The sequence below is a fragment of the Triturus cristatus genome, chromosome 3_2, assembly GCF_964204655.1.
Source record: "Triturus cristatus chromosome 3_2, aTriCri1.1, whole genome shotgun sequence".
In the NCBI taxonomy this organism is placed as follows: Eukaryota; Metazoa; Chordata; class Amphibia; order Caudata; family Salamandridae; genus Triturus; species Triturus cristatus.
Genome location: NC_140584.1, coordinates 387,010,564 through 387,031,088, shown reverse-complemented (window position 1 = coordinate 387,031,088; position 20,525 = coordinate 387,010,564). Strand labels below are relative to the sequence as shown.

The following is a 20,525-nucleotide window of genomic DNA, read 5'->3' as shown; positions in this document are numbered from 1 at the left end:
CATTTGCATATATCACGTGTGCCATTACGGTAACCTTGCAGGTCAATGTATAAGCACGTTCTTTGAGAGCGTTAGAGCAGCAGCCTGCAGAAGCTCTGGATGAGTGGCTAACTTTCCCCTTCAGCATGGGCCAGCTGTAAAATAAATGCCTCAGTTCATGTACAGTCACGAATTTATTTTATTTTAATTATGTGCTGGATGGAAGCAGGTTTTGATGGTCAATTGGAACACAGCAAGTTACTCACACCCCTCAGCAGCAACCAACAGCCAAACAGGGGTATACATTCAGAATGTCACTTCGCAGATGGACAAGAAATAAGCTGCAACCTGAAAGTGTGTTCGACTTTCAAAAGCTATATACCTTTGTAAGTTACAAAAGTTGATGTGTGTTCTGTGGGAATGTGTGTGAGTGTGATATTACACTAATCATACCCCATACATCGCAAACTACAATCTGATTAATCGGGGGCACATAATAATGTGTTTTTACTAGGCAACAGAACCCGAATTCGCAAACTTAGGACGGGAAAAAAAGGATTCAAGTTGCCTGCTTGCTGATGCGGCACATAACCTATTAAGCAAGGGTACCGGGATTTTAACTCTTTACAGGGTTACATAAGAATCTCTGTAACAAACACATTTACCCGTTGATCTATTTTACATAGATTATAAATCTGTGACCTACGTTTTAGACATAATCACTGCTTAATTTAAAACAGTGGTTGCAGGTGGGGTCCAACTGCAATCATTTTTGGGGGCAGACACTTATTTCTCCTTATTAGATTTTAACCCAGAGCAAAAGAGTTAAAATGCCACAAGTGGGAAAGAATGATGAAGAGAAAGACCGAAAACCATGACAAAGGAACAAAGCAGAGAAGAAACCGAACCGGCAAAAGTGAGATAAAGAGGTAGGGAGTGTCTAGTTTTGGAGCACAGAGGCACGGGGTGGAATACAGACCACACAGCATATCTTGATATTTGGCACGCTGACATTAAAAAGTTACGCCCAGGGGCCCCTAGAATCTACTATGCACAGGGCCGGACTGGCCGTAGCGGGCACCGGGAAATCCCCCGGTGCGCCACACGGGTGGGGGCCAGTTTTGGGCCCCCAGGGGCCATTTTTGTTACAGGGCCATTTTTGCAGCAATCGGCCCTGTGACATAATCGGCCGAAAACTGGCCCTGGCAAAGAGCTCGGCGGCACACCGGGGTGCCGCTGAGCCCTTTGCCAGGGCCTGTTTTGGTTCCCAGTCCGGCCCTGACTATGCATTACTCCACACTGCGTCACTGCACTCTACTATGAGCTACTGAACTCTGCGCCAATGCACTCTACCCCACATTACTCTGCTATGTCACATCCACTCTACCCCCACACTACTTTACTATGCACCACTGAACCCTACGCAGCGCTTAATTTTTAGAAAACTAAGTGCAAGAGCCATCGTCAGGAGGCCTCTACAGCTTGGATTACCCATTGCCCTTACCAGCGCTAGCAATGACACTACCAATACAATGACTAACCATCACACTCCTACAAGTGTGACAATTCAGACTATTCCAAGCCCCCAAAGCTACAAGAATGGTTTGGGCTGGGAGTAGTAGTAATTTACAAATAATATTGAATGAATAAACAACTGTTGTTTAGCACATTTCTAAATTAGGCAAAACGTGGCAGACTGTCATAAGTGCCAGTGTTGACAATTAAGAACCACCAGCTCGAATTAAGCACTGACTCTACGTCAATGCACTCTAATCTGCACCATTGAACTCTACGCCAATGCACTCTAACCTGCACCAATGAACTGTATGCCAATGCACTCTGCACCACTCTACTCTACACCAGTGCACTCTTTGCCACTCTATGCCAATGCACTCTGCGCCACTCTACTCTATACCAGACCACTCTTTGCCACTCTATGCCAATGCACTCTGCGCCACTCTACTCTATGCCAGTGCACTCAGCAACACTCTACTCTATTCCAGTGCACTCTGCACCACTCCATGATACTCTACTCTAATGCTCTACTCCATTAAACCCTACTCCACTCTATGACACTCCATTCCAAGCCACTCCACTGCACACTCTACTCCATTTTATGCCACTCTGTGCACACTACTTCACTCTATAACACTGTACGCAACCCCTCTATGCCACTTTACTCTACTCTATTCTACGACACACTGCTCCACTCTACGCCACTTCACTCCACAACACTCTATGCCAATTCACTCTCCTACACTACTCAACTCTATGACAATCCACTCCGCTCTACGTCACTCTAATCTACAACACTCTGCCCAACACCCTCTATGCCATTCTACTCTGCTCTACACCACTCCACTCTAGGCCCTTCCACTCTACAGCACTCTAATCCCTCCACAACTCTCAACACCACTCTGTGACACAACTGTATTTTACACCACATTGCTCCACTCTATGACTCTCTACAGTTCTCTGCACCTCTCCATAACACTCCACTTTACCACACTCCACTCCACTCTCCTTTAACCCCCTAACTTTTAGCCATGCTGAACAGCAGCCACGTTGGTGAACAACATGGCTAAAACATATTAGCAATGCCGGTTGCTCTTGCATAGACGAGAATTATGGGTTATGCCAATGCTTTTTTTTTTTTTTTAAATCCCATTTAAAGCCTTCCTCCGCCCTCATGGTATCCTGGGCTGGAAGGGTGCTTGCTATGAGAGCAGGGTATGTTTCTTCAGAGCACGCTACTGAGGAACCCACTCAGTCGAGTAGAAGGCAAAATAAATTTTGCGTCAGTTGCTGAAAGAGAGTAACATAAATGGATTGACTTCTGCTGGGAAGACTCATGCTGTACATTGTATGCCTTTCATTGTATGCCTCTAGTTTTGTTTTTTTATCTTCTTTTTACTTTTGCAATATGTGCGTGGTTTCATGAAAACAAAGAACTTTGTTTTATTTACATTTTATTGTGGATATAACTGATGGCGAGAGTCGTGCGCACAATGCCCAGAGGGCTAAAAGGGCTTCAGCCCACCCTCGCCCCGTTGTGTATCTCAGCCCGGGCTGCTGCAGCTTGAGCTGCTCTGGGTTCAGCTGGGCAGTGTCTGGAGTCTTATCTCCACCACGCCCGAGTTTTTTACAGGTCTTTAAAGACCATGTGCATATTTACATTTCTTTGTAAACTGGTTACAGAGGCTTCGTTTTTTTTTTTACTGGATTCAGTACCCTCTGGGCCCCCACTCTGCCTATTCCTTACATATGTATTTTACATTTACTATCATAGTGTGAGAATGCATTTTATGAAAAGGAATATAAAGTAGGGTTGCCAAAAGAAAAATGCCAGCCATGTGTTGTTTAAAGAGCCTGCAAAAACCTCGTCTTGACACTAAATAGGGTTATAAATAAAAAAGTATGTATTCATTTGTAATGTGACTTTTCTGTCTTTGTTCACTTTAATAATCAGTCATGGATCATTCAGGCAGCCCTAGAACACAATTAAAAGTGCTTTCTATTTACATTTGCTGTTGGAAGTATGCCCAGATAAGTGCTGAAAATACAGCTTTAGGTGACTGTTTATTTTTGTACCGTCTGGGACATCAAAATAATGAGCTGGTAACACTAATCATAAGACTGAAAGTTTTTTGTAGGATCAGCACATTATTTATTTCCTCCACCCTCGATCCCTGATTAATGCCATAATAGCAATAGTTTAACTTATATCTGAAACCCTACGCCGCTGTAAATAACATGCTGAGTTACTTCAAGTGTCTGAGAATGCACCCTGCATTCAGACAACTCACTCCTCATTCTCGCCCTTCACGCTCAAACTCACCCTGCACTCACAGCGATCAAAATGCACTCACTGATCACCATGCACTCACAACATTCACCCGCTCACTCTGCACTCACAATGTACTTGTGCTGTTCACCCTGTACCTCACACTGCAATCACACGAGCACACTACTCACCCTGTACTCATGTGACACTTCACTTGCCTGTCCCCCCTCATTGCTCAATCTGCAATCTCACTCAAACAATCCCATCACTAACCATGCATTAATTCGTCCCACTCTGCCCTTACATCCGCACCCAAATTCCTATAGTCCCCTCACTCACCCTGCAGTCACTCCTCTTACCCAACTCTCACACTGTTGCATCGCTCACCGTGCACTCACATGGGAGGTCCTGACCCCCTCACAGCGCAGAGGGTTAATGTGCCTACTACAAAGAACGTGTACCATGCAGATCACAGAACTGAGTGGGAGCTAACTATGAGTAGCACTATAAAAAAGTGAAATGTTTCTCAGAAAGGTTCTACAGAGAGATGAGGTGCATTGTTGGGTTAGTGGTAGTGAAGGAGTACATGAAGAAGGGGGAAATGGGGGAGGGGCCGCCAAAAGACTGTTGCACGGTGTGCGGTGTGCGACCAGTGCAAGGGCCAGCCCTGGCTGCTGGCTGGCAGTGTTAGCCCTCCAATCCCCTTCCCACGAAGTACGGGTCTAGTTGCGCCCCTGGCCAGAGTCACGCCGATCGAGTTTGCCATGCTTTCCAGTACTCAGTTGAGCCAGGCTGCTGTTATTATTATTCAGAGGTACAGCCGGGTGTGGGAGGGCAGACCGAGGGGGCGTGGGCTCCAGCTCCTCCCGTGCGTGCTGCTTGCACAGTCATGGAGGCGGGTGAACAGGCCGGTATACTTAGCCTGGGCAGGCCGTAGCTGTACAGGAAGTGCACAGAGCACCTAGCACCTTCACCCAGGCAGCAGCAGACCCTTTGCTGCTCGAAATCGAGAAGAGACAGTGGTCCGAGCTCCTCCTCTGTGAGCCGAGGGGAGAAAACACGCAGTAGCAGCCACTTCACAGATGTGTGCCACAGCCCCATGCCCTCTCCCGCGGCTCTGTTGTGCCTTCTGCCCACATCTCTGAATAAAACAATACGAAATACGGCCTACTGTGGAAACAACCCACCCAGAAATGAAGCAACAAAGGGGCGAAAACTCACGTAAGTTTAAAATTGTTCGGTCTGAGCGAGGGCGGTAACGCCGAGGGAGATGTTACTTTAAATCTGTGCGCCGGGTTTACCGAATTATGTAACTGCGTGGCTTATGTAACTTTATTAGTAATCCCCACTGGAAGGCGGGGAACTGGACATTTATCTTTCTAAAACGTCCTTTTCCCCCTCTGGTTATTGCGATCCCCGCTTCCTCTAAACCCGGAAGCGGACGTCTCAGATGAGGCCCTAGGAGATCAGGAAGACGTCACGTGACCGGTCAAGGCAATGTCATGTCACGCGAGACTCAACAATACCTGTGTTTTTTTCGGACCTTGTAATAAAGTCATAATATATTGCTCTGACTGAGGCAGTTTACATTTTCCAGAATTTTTGTCTTATTAGAAAGTTGAAAAGCGGGACATCTTGAGTAAAGGAAAGAGACCAGAGTTTTGATCCCTATAAGCGCAGTGTGCTGTTTTAGATCCCTTAAAACAAAACGTGTACTCCTTTAAAGATGGAAGAGGTCCCTCTTGTGTTTAGACCGTTTTACAACTGCCGTTTTACTGGACACTGAACAAAATGAGTGGTCAATCGTGTTGGTCGTATATCCCAGTTTTCATTTAGGCTCTATCGCCCATCGTCCTTGCCGTCCAGGCCTGACATTTTATAAGTAGAGAGCACGCACACACTTATTGATGATGTACCAAAAGTAATCCTTCACAGGAGTTATTGATTCAGTGCCAGTGGGTCACAGCGTTTCCTAAGCTCTTACATTTCCCGATTCTATGTGGGGGTAGATTATCCCGTCCAGGTTTTTTTTACGTTGCATTCTGATCCGGTAATGAATAAAAGTCTGAAAGTCACAGAACACTGAGAGCAAATCTGGACTGAAGAGCTCATAGCCAATGGGAATAGGGAAACCCAGAGTCTCTAAAAAATGAGCTGAAGTGAAACTACAGCTCACAAAATACACCACACCATACGTGAAGAATATACCACACTTCTATGAAAGGGCAGTTTCGTTAACACAGAGGCATCTGCCAACTCTACTCTTTAGTGCCACCCTCCCTTTTTCTTTCCTCATAATGCACATGGCAGGTCGTCCTGTCCCAGGGGTTACTGAACAGAGCGTGGACGTGATGGGTGCCTGGGTATGGTAGACCCCTTACATTGGATATTATTCAGCCTGTGGTCCACGATTTGACGAGCATCTATATCTTCCTAGCTGATGAATACTTAGACATACATACGCTGAGATCATTACTCTATAATTACAGACTCCTATGAATTATTATGGTGCAATAACTGCATATTTGCATAGCGCGCCCAAGTAACTTGCCACTGGCACCTATAGTCACTATGTACCTTTAAGCGAGCCGGATTTGAACCATGGTTTTTGTGTCCATACTAATAAACTCAAATATTCACACAAATGTACCAGTTTACATCTGTGACAATTTAGAACTCAAATTGAGATACGTTCACCACTATTTAATAGTTGTATTTTTCAATGCAAGGGAAAAAAATCAGCCAGTAATTTCCCTTTTGGCGTCGTTATTGTGTGTTGTCACTGTGTTCCTCTTGGTGAACTTACTGTGCAAAATGCATTTTAACGGGAGTTTGTGATTATCCGAAATACAAAACAACATTATCAGCTCTGTTGGGTCTCAAGCTTTATTGGTCCTCCTGTGAGTAACTCGTCCAGAACTTTATAGTTTGCCTTTCCTTTGTAACCCTGTACTGTAAAAATGTTTATTCTGCCCAACACGACGTACAGCGTGGACAGTCAGTCCCCTTCAAGTATTGACTCTGTTACATTCGAGTGTCTGCATTTTTCATATTCACCTAAAAGTAAATGGACTTGAGTGCCATTGCTTGTGGTCAAATGCTTTACTTCTTTCCATTTTAAATCGTTTTTTTTTCATACTTGTGTGTTTGAACTATGTTTTCAGGTTATAGTAAATGAAAACTAATGGTACCTTTTGTGCCAATAAAATAGTAATTCCCTGTGATATGCATTCCAACTAACAAAGGTTTCTATGCCTGTTTTAAGTACACCTCTCATAGGAAGCAAGCATATCCAATGTTCTATTAAAATGACATGCAATGGTTCATTTTGTTTTTAATCAACATTTTTTGCAAGTATAGCGCCACCATGTTTAGGCAGTGGTATGTTTTGTTTTATTTTAGTGGCATAAGTTTGCAACAATTGTTTAAAAAAAAAAATAGAAAAAAACAATGCACCAACTTGCAAAGCCCAGCTTGATTGACATTGGCAAAGTTATTGCTTCAGAGTGACCGCACATTTAAACAAGTACGCATAGTAGTTTTTTATTTTAAAATGGCATGCCCCTGTTGATGTTGAGGTGTCTATTAAGTAAACCTTAACATACGTGAACTTGGGAAGAGCCTGGACGTGTGTTCCTCGCAGATGCCATTTTGCAGGCAAATACGTGTTGCTACAAGAAATACAGATGCCTGTCTGTCTAAGGGCGTGTCTCACCTATTGAGATTGTGCCATTTTTAACCTAAGGTCAGTTAATTGTAAAGAATGCTATTTTCCATCCTCTTGACGCGTGCATTCTTTATGATCTGCTTTTCTGAGAATAGGAGTTGGCTCTTTCGTACCTGTGTTGTGCAGGAAGTGGAGGTGCATATAGGGCTCCCGCCTTTCTTCTCTATGTGATTGTTGCTAGAGGGGATTTTCCAGTTCTCGTTTCCTCTTGACACTGAGGGTGATTGTGATGACATTATCTATTTGCACTACCAATATGCCCTAGTTAAACGACCTGCGGTCAAAGGGATTTGTTTTCTCAGTGTACTGTAATAACCTGTTGCTTGGAGGTTGGTGCCCAATGGAAATCATCATTAGTCGAACACAGACTCATAGTATGCTAATTTAAACAATTTCCTGATAAATCTTACAGTGGGGTTCAGAATGGCAAGGGTGTGATATTGAAATAAGCTGATCATAGACTTTTTAGTGCTACCAACAACTATAATTTTGTTCTCGTAGATTCCTTGTGTAGCACTACTGCTTTATACATTTGTATTCTAGTTTAAGTATCACAACTCCCTAACTTGATTTAAATTTTATATGATCAATTCAATTGCCAGATCCTTTTACTCTTCTCAAAATTACCCAGCCCTGCCTCTTTCAGTTACTGGGTCCAACTGTTGAGCTGTACTTTTGCTTTACGTGTTTTTCCAAAGTTGTTTTTTTTTACATTCCTGGAACGACTAAGTCCATTTCACGTTTGACATCTAGACCCATTCAGTCACTCGCAACAAAATGGTGCTAGGTACAACTGCGTTGCTAAACACTTTCTACGAGAAGTAAGCCACTTGTCTATACACAAAGCAAGTATTTTTCAAAGTATTTGAAAGACGGGATGCAGCAGCTATAAGGTGCCACCCCTCCGTTTCAAACTCTGCAAAAAATGGACTTGGATTTTCAACATGGTTTGCCCTAAGATACAACACTCTTATTTGTTAATGAAAATATTTTTTTATTTCTATTTTATGCCAGTTTGACATGCATTCAAAATATGAGCCAAATCAACTAGACACATAACAACTTGACTGTAAAAAAAAATGTTTGTTGATAACACTTCAAAGTTAACCAGTAATTATTATTTATTTGCAGGAGCGCAGTGCAACTGATCCTGACAGAAGCAGCCGGGGGCAATCATGAATCTTGACAACAACCTTCCATTAGATTCATTCAGCATTCTGGACTTGTCACTCTGGAATGAGAGGTTCTACGACAATAAGCTCAAGACAGGCCCCATTATCAAGCCCGAGTGGGACATGCCTTCTCTCAATCCATTGGACTGTGACTTTCATATCGATGACGCATTAACAAGTACGAGTTTGAAAGACCTCAACTCTACCAATCGGGTGGTGTCTGTGACTGCCCTCACACCTGAGAAACAGAAAAAGGCTGAGCTGGAAACCATAGATGATAGTGAAATGCAAATCAAAATGGACTTTTGCCGCAAACTTGGCTACACCTCTGAAGAGATCTCTGCAGTCCTTCAGAAACTGGGTGTGAATGCAGACACTAATGCAGTGCTTGGAGAACTTGTGAAGCATGCACCGGCTGCTGTTGATAAAGAGACGGTGCCCGAAGTTTCTTCAGAATATTGTCTGGTACCACGAGGAGGGGGTTCTACTCCGAACCCTGCCCCTGTGGTGGCTCCTGAGGAGAGTGAAGGGAAGCAGTTTAAACCTGTGGTTATTGATGGAAGTAATGTGGCCATGAGGTAAGATTAACTCTCAATGCACGTTCAGGGCAATTTACTACATTTCTGCTAAGGATCTTTTAAAGCCTTTATTGCCTTTACCTGTGAATCACAGATGTAATCCCTTTGGGTTCTCATCACATTCGTCCCACAGTTTGCATTTAATGATAGTTAGCAGATAATTCCATGTCACATGTACACAGTGGGCTGACGATGGGCTGCTATTTTCTTTTCCTCCAGGTCTTTGTATTTATGTACTCCAATCGACTTATCCAGTTTAGTATTACATAAAGCTAGCAAATGAAAGCCTGGGACTGGAGCATTGCATCCCTCATGGCATGGGTTCTTCTGGTAACCTAATACCCAACCTTTCGTTCAGGTTGAAAGCTGCGCGCAGTTTTTGGTAGCCTAAGAGAAATGTTTACCAGGTCATTTCATTGGTGTTAATTGGTTGAATGCCAGTTAAGCCTTTTACTAGCCATATGCAAGAAGACTACTCAGGGCTCAGTTAGTTGTTGATCATTCACCCCTACAACACCATCATTTTGCTTGGTTTACATTTTTAGGGTCAGCAATTTACCTCTTTTGGATAATGAGTGATATAGCACTGCTTTCCTTCAACTGGGACACACAAAAAAAACTTTTATTGTCTAATGCAGTGGTCTTCAAACTTTTTAAAGTTGCACCTCTCCCCCCCCCCCTCCTCCCCCCTCCGGAAAACAAATCATTAGGGTCCTCTCGAAAATTTTCACAATTATTCTGTTAAACTGGCAATGTTTAAAAAATGCCTAGACTTACTTAAACATTGCAGTTAAGTTCTGTACTGTTTTAAAAATGCAATCCAATATATGATTGCCAAACATACTATTCTGGTCAGGCAGGCCTTACTAACAAGTAAAAGTAGCCACGGTGTGATTATTAGAAATGGGCATTGAAGGTGATGAATATTTGGAGTCACTTCCCTTTTGACACCTTCTCCCAGCCAGGATATTAATGACAAAATATGTCAGTGATGGCCCATTACAGACCAGTTTACTGCCTCTCATTTTTTTGCCCCTCTAAAAACAAAGCACTTTTATCAGCATAATGCTTCTTTTGGCCAGAGCCTGGCACCCCCACAGCTCTTCTGGGATCACTTGAGGACCCCCTAGAGATGCCCGCCTCATACTTTGAACACCCCTGGCCTAATGCCACAAAATTTCACATTTATCGATTAATTTAAAAGCTCGTAGGGGTGTGACATTGCCTATACAGGATATTAACTAATACATACTGTGAGAACAATGTAAAATGTAATGTGGGTTTGTAGAGTGCAAACATATCACCTGTGAGGGTATCCCAAGTGCTGAGTAGGTACAGGCACTGCATAGAAGTTCAAATGAAGATCATACTACAAAAAGAGGGGGGGACCGGGAGCGTAATTGGAAATAGGTCCAGTACCCGTGCTCCCTCAGAATCACGTATATATATTGAGAGGGTAACTGTTCCTAAAGACACGACTAAGGAGATTGTGTGTGCTCTCAAGATGTGGTCAGGTCGGGTAGAGTGTGGGGAATTTCTCCTTTTGAATATAGTGCCCTCACACACCCTTTCGAGTGTCCTGCTTCATCATAGGGCGTTGCTCCTCGTGGGGGTGGCGCTGCAGTCCCCCACGGGCCCCGCAAGAGGGCTCTTTGTCGGAGATCTTTTGTTTGGAGACGCCACAGTTGTGCATGGGGGTGTGTGGGCCTATCTAAAGGGAGGTGGGTGGTGCGTTAAAAATTACTGGATAGAGTACAAGACCTTTATTCACAGCTCTACCTAGTAAAAATTAAAAATAGTGATCCTGGAGCTCCTCTTGGAGAAAAAATAGAGAGGGCAGATGTGAAGATAACTGCTGCTCTCAGGATAGTGAGTGGAAGTCCTACTAATAGGTGGTCAACATGTTTCGCGCTTCAGGGTGGGTCCTTAAGGGATCCCAATGCACTTCGTCAGGACCAAAATATAAAGTGAGTGAAACCATTGTGAATATATGAAACAGGTTTCAATAAGGTGCTGTGTTGTAAACCTGTGGTACCTTAATAGTAAGGGAATACAGCGTCCTCGCGCTGGTAGGTGCTCCTTCTTATTTGGAAAACCTTTACCCAACCTGGTAGGGTAGAAATACAAAAGAGACACACACATGGACAGAGGAGAGGGAAAACAATAAAAATAAAACATAGCATCTGGTAATCATTAAACATAGTATGTTGTGATTACAATGTAACCCAGCACAAGGAGTATAATTTCAAACCATGCTTCTAATGATTACATGCAGGTAAAATGAACTTGTGTTAGAAAATTATCCAACATCGTGCAGGAGACCGCTATAGTGGGGTGCGAGTTATGTTTTGTCAATTAGCAGTACTCGAGTGCCATACAAAAGTTATCTGGCAGCCTGTGTAAAGAGACAAACTCCGGTCGCACCGTGAGAATGGTTTCTATTACTATCGCGATTGTAAAGGAGACGAACTGTATATCTCTTAAGTGGAACACTATTACTAATGAAAAACTTGCAAAAAAAACGGAACTACATGATAAAGCCTACCCTTAAAGTATAGGGAATGGGCTCCATCAGCAACGCAGAGTAGGCAGAAAGAGAGACTGGTAAAGGGAAACAGAAAGGTATACCATGGACGTTGGTTTCTGGCAAAATGTCAAAAGACTCAGAGCGCATGAGCTCACCTCTTCGTTATAAGTGGATACTCACCAGTGCTCTTTCGCCAAGGATGTGGAAACCTACCCCTCCTCCGTACAGCGCTGGAATGGATGAGGGAAGATGTAAGGACGTGCTTCTTAAGTATGTTCCTCATTAGTGCTGAGTTCCGGGTTGGGGCGGTCCCGGGGCGCCGAAAAATGACGTCATGACGTAGCGTCATGAGTTGTCATGGTGATTTGGGAATCTTATGACGCTACTCGAAGACGTGGTGGCGTGATGTGAGTTATTGCCATGGAGATCAGGGGAGTTGCTTAGTGCCGGGGAATGACGTGGTGGCAATAAACAATCCGTTGTAATGGTAATCGGGGGTGTGTACGACGCGGTAAAATGTAAACGCGTTCGTAGAGATACGAGCTTGCATTCATAGAGAGACATCAATAAAGTTTTCAGAAATGGAAAAAATGTGAAAAAGAGTCTCATGAGAGAAAATGATGTACCTGGGGGGAGTGTACTCAGAAGCCGTGGTGGTAGTCCGGCGCCGGAGAATGGCGTGAATATATTGCGTGTATGCAATAGTTTAGACACTTGTGTTTGTATTACAGCGAGTATCTCATCATTTTTCTAGTTTATCCATGCATCAGAGTGTATGTAATGTTTGATGCGCAGGATGGAATTACAGGGAAGTCCCGGATAGGGATATGGTATTACATTAGTCTCATTATGATCTGCATAGACAAATTCAATGTTAGAAATGGGGTGTCATGTTAACTCAACCCATGGAATTTCGTCATTCAGGCCCCTGGTATCACATCTCAATCTGTGGACCCATCGTTGTTCCTGTCTGAACAGAGTGCGTTTTGTCCAGTAAGGGTTGGAAACAATGATGGTCCATCTTAAACTGTTCGCTGTGTGTCCTTGTTCTGCAAAATGTGTCAATAATTTCGTGTTAGTTTTCCCTCGTCTTATGGTGCTTTTGTGCTCCCCCATGCGAATTTTAACTGCTCTTGTGGTCATACCCACGTACCTCATGTTACATGGGCAGACTATAGTGTAAACACAGTTAGTCGTGTTACAATTCATGTGTCTGGTTTGGCGCCAGGGTGTAGTTAGGCCCAAGTCGATTTCTTTTGAGACCGTGGTCTCTGCACATGTTGAACAGGAGCCGCACGGGTAATGGCCTACTACTGGTGGTAAAGACCAAAGTGTGGATTGATGTGTAGGTTGTAGTCTTGGCCTAGTATGTACCAGGTGGTCTCTTAAATTCTGCGTACGTTTGAATGCAAAGAGAGGTGGCGGGCCAGGTTCAAATGAACCTGAATTCAATATTGGCCAATGTTTCTTGATCGCCTTCTGTACACTGTTGGAGCTGGGAGTAAATGTGGTTACACAAGTCATGGTGTCTAATTCAGATTTCTCTTTTATCTCAAGGAGAGATGCCCTGGGGCTGTTTCTGGCTCTTTTTTGAGCTTGACGAATAATGTTACTTGGGTAATGTCGTTTTGCCAGATTGTTTCTGAGAAGATCAGACTGTATCTCAAACTCCTTGATAGTATCGCAATTCCTCCGAAGACGCAAGAATTGGCCAACCGGAAGGTTGTTTCTGAGTGCCCTGGGGTGGTGGCTGTCATAGATCAGGAGGTTGTTCCTGTCTGTCGGCTTCTTGTAATTAGTCGTGTGAAGGCAACCATTCTCCAATGAGATAAGGAGGTCCAAAAAGGGGATTTTGTGACGTGATCTTGTGCTTCTGAATTTTAAATAAGGGTTGAGAGTATTGACCCAATTGCAGAATTCCATGCATTGTTCTTCATTCCCTCGCCAAAATAAAATGACATCGTCTATGTAACGACGCCATAGAAGAATGTGTTCCTTAAAGGGGTTGTTATCTCCTAGAATGTGTCGTTCTTCAAAATGGGCCATGTAAAGGCATGCCAGACTCGGCGCGAATGTGCTTCCCATGCTCGTGCCTTGTATTTGATGGAATAGTTGCGATTTAAAGGCAAAGAAATTTTCTTTTAGAGCAAGGGAAGCACAGTCGCAGATAAATGGAATAGGAGTTATGAAGGGCCAAGGTTTGATGTTCTGGAGGGTGTCCTCTAGTACTTCCAAAGTGGCGTCCTGCGGTATGTTCGTATAGAGGGCTTCCACGTCCAACCCGGAACTCAGCACTAATGAGGAACATACTTAAGAAGCACGTCCTTACATCTTCCCTCATCCATTCCAGCGCTGAACGGAGGAGGGGTAGGTTTCCACATCCTTGGCGAAAGAGCACTCGTGAGTATCCACTTATAACGAAGAGGTGAGCTCATGCGCTCTGAGTCTTTTGACATTTTGCCAGAAACCAACGTCCATGGTATACCTTTCTGTTTCCCTTTACCAGTCTCTCTTTCTGCCTACTCCGCGTTGCTGATGGAGCCCATTCCCTATACTTTAAGGGTAGGCTTTATCATGTAGTTCCGTTTTTTTTGCAAGTTTTTCACTAGTAATAGTGTTCCACTTAAGAGATATACAGTTCGTCTCCTTTACAATCGCGATAGTAATAGAAACCATTCTCACGGTGCGACCGGAGTTTGTCTCTTTACACAGGCTGCCAGATAACTTTTGTATGGCACTCGAGTACTGCTAATTGACAAAACATAACTCGCACCCCACTATAGGGGTCTCCTGCACGATGTTGGATAATTTTCTAACACAAGTTCATTTTACCTGCATGTAATCATTAGAAGCATGGTTTGAAATTATACTCCTTGTGCTGGGTTACATTGTAATCACAACATACTATGTTTAATGATTACCAGATGCTAAGTTTTATTTTTATTGTTTTCCCTCTCCTCTGTCCATGTGTGTGTCTCTTTTGTATTTCTACCCTACCAGGTTGGGTAAAGGTTTTCCAAATAAGAAGGAGCACCTACCAGCGCGAGGACGCTGTATTCCCTTACTATTAAGGTACCACAGGTTTACAACACAGCACCTTATTGAAACCTGTTCCATATGTTCACAATTGTTTCACTCACTTTATATTTTGGTCCTGACGAAGCGCATTGGGATCCCTTAAGGACCCACCCTGAAGGGCGAAACATGTTGACTACCTATTAGTAGGACTTCCACTCACTATCCTGAGAGCAGCAGTTATCTTCACATCTGCCCTCTCTATTTTTTCTCCAAGAGGAGCTCCAGGATCACTATTTTTAATTTTTACTAGGTAGAGCTGTGAATAAAGGTCTTGTACTCTATCCAGTAATTTTTAACGCACCACCCACCTCCCTTTAGATAGGCCCACACACCCCCATGCACAACTGCGGCGTCTCCAAACAAAAGATCTCCGACAAAGAGCCCTCTTGCGGGGCCCGTGGGGGACTGCAGCGCCACCCCCACGAGGAGCAACGCCCTATGATGAAGCAGGACACTCGAAAGGGTGTGTGAGGGCACTATATTCAAAAGGAGAAATTCCCCACACTCTACCCGACCTGACCACATCTTGAGAGCACACACAATCTCCTTAGTTCAAATGAAGAGCCAGGTTTTCAGTTTCTTGTCCTATTCCACAAGTGATGTGGCTGACCTGATGTGCTGGGAGAAGTCATTCCAGGATTTGGCTTCCAAGTAGAATGCCCGGCCTCCCAACTTGCTTCTGTGGATATGGGGGGCGTGGGCAAGTGCAAGTGATGCAGAGTGGAGGTTTCTGGTTGGTTGGTGAAAGAGTAGATGGTGGTTAAAGTAGATGGGACCCAGGTTGTGTAATGCCTTGTAGGCATGGCTGAGCGTCTTGAGCTGGCAGCGTTTCTGAATGAGGAGACAGTGTAGTTCTCGGAGGTGAGGTGGGATGCGCATGTGCAGAGGAAAGTTTGGCATTAGTCTGGCGGCGCCGTTTTGAATGATTTGCAGCTTGTGTAGCAGGTGTGTGGAGATGGCGTAGTAGAGGTTGTTCTGTAATCCAGATTGCTTGTCATGAGGGCCAGCATGACTGTCATTCTGGTGTCTGGAGAGCCATATTGATGATTTTTTTTTTTTTCAAGCTTGCAGAGGATGTGAAAGCAGAATGAGATGACGGCATTAATTTGAGGTCTCATGGTGAGGTTGGTGTCCAAGATGATGCCCAGGTTTCCGACGGGTTCGGAGGAGGTGGGAGTGGGGCCTATTTCTGTGGGCCACCAGATGGAATAGAATAGTGAGGTTTTGTTGCCGAAATTCAGCGCTTCCATCTTTTTTCGACATTGAGTTTGAGGTAGTTTGCTCTCATCCAGTTAGCCATATTGGTCATGCACATTTTGAAGTTACCTTTGGTGAGGTTGGTGCCTCCTGAGATGGATAGGATTGTTTTCGGTGTCGTCAGTGTATGAATTGATGTTGAGTGTGTGGACCTGAATGATAAGGATTCTTCACCCCCACTCATGCCAGCAGGTCACAAGGAGGCCCACTGTACCACCATCCACCTTTAGATAAGTAGAAAACTGATCTGAATGTTGGCGGTGTAAGGTGTAGCACTGCCGGCTCTTTAATAACTAGGTTGGTATATTGAGCTGGCTGAATGAGTGGGCAGCGATTCCTACTGGCAGGAGTTTGCAGGTGTCACTGCCTGGATACTCTAATGGGGCGGTAGCTTCTGCCATGTGATGAACAAGGTCAAAGCTCAGTCTGTTTCAGTTTTAGCCATATCTGGGCATGCATTCTCCCCAATTTAGTGGCTGAGTAGTGCTCTGATGAGCGCGATTGTGAAAACGTTTAAGTATGTCACAAGCACTATATGGGGAGAGGAGTTGACATAACGGCTAAGGCGGTCGACCTCAAATCTGGGGAACCATGTTCGAGTCTCGGCAATGACATTAAAACATCCTGTGATTCTGGGCAAATCACTTAATCTCCCCGTGCCTAACAAAAATGAATGTGTCCTCATGTAACGCAACTGTTGCTATGTAAAGCGCTCTGATACTTGATACCTTCGGGTCAAGTTTGCGCTATATAAAACGCCGGGAAATGGTTTTGCAGCCATTACTGTGGCTTAAAAAAAGAATAACCATATGTTTTTCATGATTTCTGCAAGGGGCATAGATGCTCATGTATTTGAAGGGGTTCATAGTTGAGGGAAATGATTCAGTGACACGTGAAAGGTAGGCAAAGAATGCTAAACGCCACCCTGCTTTTCTCTGAAGGCAACAGCATATTATCCAGATGTTCTGTTCTTAGTGTTTGAAGAGAAGCACCCAGCAACATTTTGTGCCTTTTGAAGGCAAGTCACTCAGAACATTGACACTGGAGTGTCATCCATTAGCAGAGGACACCAAACCATTCCCTCTGTGGTCATGGTGGCAGTATGAAAATTATTCCTACACAGTCTTTCCCAGTATATGAATCTGAGTGTTTCACAGGTTTACCCTAGATGTTTAACATTATATTTTTTAGTTCTGTTAGGTAGTTTTTGTAAAGCTCAGAGTGCTTACTATTATTATTTTTTCTTTGATTTGCAAAGTTTTTATTGTTTTGGAAAATGTGGACATCCTCTCCGGAAAATAGACCTATTTGTTGTTAATACATGTTGATGTACAATATTACTTGTGCAATAGTGTTAATCTTGCACAAAAAATAAAGACTTAAAGCCCGAAATGTCGGGAGATCGCCGCCAAGCCAGCTACATCCAGATCCATCGACCGCTGCATTAAATTTTACCGCTGGGCTGGTGGTGTTGCTGTGGTGGTGCCATGACGACAGCATGCTTCGGCTTATAGAGAGCCTGCAGCACATGCCGCTGCACTTGGCATGTCGGTGCACTGTGTACTATGTGTCACGTTGTGTATGGCACACAGTCCACGCACAACAGTGCAAGCAGAGTGGGGCACAACATGTGCCCCAATGCACACAGCCCCATGGGCAAAATCGCCCTGGGGCCCTTTGTGGGCCCTCTTCCATGCCTTTCTGCCTACAGTTTCGTGACTGGGTCCTCGCCATGAAAAGGTCAGCGAAAATGCAGGCCGTGATCACCATGGCGGTGCCGGCATCGGCACCACCTCCATTGATCACTGCTTTCGCCACCGCTGCGGGATCCAAGATCCTAGCGGTAGCAGCGGTCTTGCGGCAGTCCAACTGCCATGGGCGTGATCAGTCAATCGGACTGCTACCCTGGGTATGGCAGTCTTGGGACTGCCCTACTCTTAATCAGTCCGTAAGTGTCCCTCCCAGAAATGTGAAAAAGGTAATCGAGGCCTGGAGTTATGTTTTAATATTTATTTGTTTTATTCAATGAAAATTTTGATCCACTACGCAAGGTGTATACTTAGCATGTATTATAGGGGTGCCTAACATATTGTTTAGTAATATTATTCTATATGTATTAGTTTCCATGATGTTAGTGTGTTTTTTTCCAAGGAAAGGGGGTACATTATATTCTACTGTAATGTTATTGGAAGCAGGCAGCTCCTGAGGTCATGTAGTTCTAGAATGGGGATGGAAGATTCGGAGAGAAAGTTGGTAGAAGTAAGCAACAGCCAATTAAAAAAAAAAGACTTTCTATCTATTGCTTTCTGTGAAATGGTACATGCCATTCGTTCTGAATATTTCCATTAAATGGTTTAGATTAAATGTTTCTCAATGATGGTATTCCGATAAATTGTTTTTTCACATACAACCCTCCACAGAATTAAAACATTGTAGTCTTTTGTTAAAAGTAAATGAAGATATATGCTCTCTATAATTGACAGGAAAGTGCACATGTATATATACGTACACTTACCAGCATATTTTACACATTTTCTTTATTCAAGGACAAGACTAGTATGTTAATACACTCTTTATTTAGAGTTGGTGCCCTTGGAAATGTGCTGTCAGATATGTGTAGATCTGGATATAGCAAACAAAAGGAGATCAGGGACGGAGTACTGAAACTTTTCAGACACTCACCCCCAGTCACAGATCTGGGTTAAATCTATCATCGTTCTTTAGCTCAATTCACCACCCTAGTTCAGACCCAGCTATATGCAAATTAGTCTTGGCCCTGTGCCTCATGGGAACAGTCCAGCCCAAACTGCCAAGTAATTTCTTCCCTTGATCGGAAACAAGCATCCTTGGACTGGTTTCGGGGTATCGCCCCTCATCAGCGAGGCTAGCTTCAATCCAGTGGCAAAGTGAGGAAGGGCCCCTCGTTCGAGCATACCTTGCCAACTAAGGGCGAACAAAGCAAACACAAGGAGATGATGGACAGAGCGCTGAAACTTTTCAGACACTCGCCCCCAGTCACTGATCCGGGTGGAATCCATCATCAATTTGGATATCACACATGATGACTTACCGGCCCATTAAGAAGGTGATGTTAGTGCCTGCTGTTCCCTTTGGATAGTTTCCAGCTTTTCTTTGTTCTCATACAATGATCAGTTCTGTCAAAGGAGTTTCTGAATTCTGTTATTGATATTTCCTACAGGACACCTGCTAGAAGGCACTTCCATGCGTTCCTATTATTTTTTCATTGAAGAAAATGTCCCTCATCACCTATATCCCGCAATATGCAAATGTACAGAATTGACTGTGTTACTGTACTACTTCTGGGCATTCCTAAAACATTTACTACACAAACTTTACAAGTATTAACATCCAGGTTGATCAAATAATGTATCCAATACAAGCAAGTTTTTTTGACATTTTGCTTTATTGGATTGTAATGGAACCTGGGTGTGTCTTAAAATTTGAAGTATTCATGCTTTTTTGGGAAAAATCTCAATGTGCATCTCATCAGTTTGTAGACTTGGATGTGGGCAATAGCTGTTCATTGCCTGCATACGGCTTATTCGGCTCTTAGCCTTCATATGATTTATGGTGTATTTGATGTGCCATCATAATATCTCACATTTGAAATGTCTCATAGTTTTATATAGAGCATAACATGGTCCCCCTTCATGCCATACGTTTTTACAACTGAAGATTACAAAAAATAACATATCACAAGTTGCAAAGGAAGAATAATATATACAAGGGGAGGATGACAGGAAAAATGTGTATAGTTTAATGCAGAAAACAGTTTTTTAAGGGTGGGGCGTTTGGTAAATTATTATAGTAAATATATCATAAAATGTCACATATGCAATATGTACACAGCAAATAGGTATAACAAGACAAAAACATAGATGAACTAATTGGGGTGAGGGCAGAAGTGGTGTTATTAGTTTTATTGGGATAAAATCCTGAAAACGGGATTGCGACTTCCAGGGCACTGATTTTGCCTTTCTCTGAAAATTGATGTACAGAATTAAAACACTTGATGACTTTGTCAGATAGTCGTCGTTAATACACATATTGTAGACCGCACAAGAGGCTCATTTCCAATGCAGGTCTACGATCTTTACTCGACTCACAGTTCATAAAACATATGCAAAACAAACAATTGATGGACGGAATGGTGAACAATGGAAACATTCACCCCCAGTCACAAGGATCTGGGTTTAATCCATCATTCTTTTGCTCACCACACTACCCCAGTTTGGACCCAGCCATATGCAAATCAGTCTTGACCCTGTTCCATATGCAGCACCTGATTATTGGTTACAGATTGGTGGAGTAATGTTCACAGATAAGCCTTATCACGCTAACTGTAGCTAGTATGACAGCTTTCAGAATTGTTTGTAGACTTTGGAATTCGATCAGCAGGTTC

At 43.6% G+C, this 20,525-nt stretch overlaps 1 protein-coding gene across 1 annotated transcript in view; it reads left to right on the top strand.

Moving 5' to 3' along the window:
* The first annotated feature begins 4,640 nt into the window (after positions 1-4,640).
* Positions 4,641-20,525, top strand: part of ZC3H12A (zinc finger CCCH-type containing 12A) — an 82,206-nt gene continuing 66,321 nt past the window's right edge. Inside the window, exons 1-2 of the mRNA XM_085647916.1 lie at positions 4,641-4,984; positions 8,622-9,240. Coding sequence (XP_085504042.1) covers positions 8,666-9,240 — 575 coding nt within the window. The 5' untranslated portion in view covers positions 4,641-4,984; positions 8,622-8,665. The remainder of the gene's footprint in view (positions 4,985-8,621; positions 9,241-20,525) is intronic.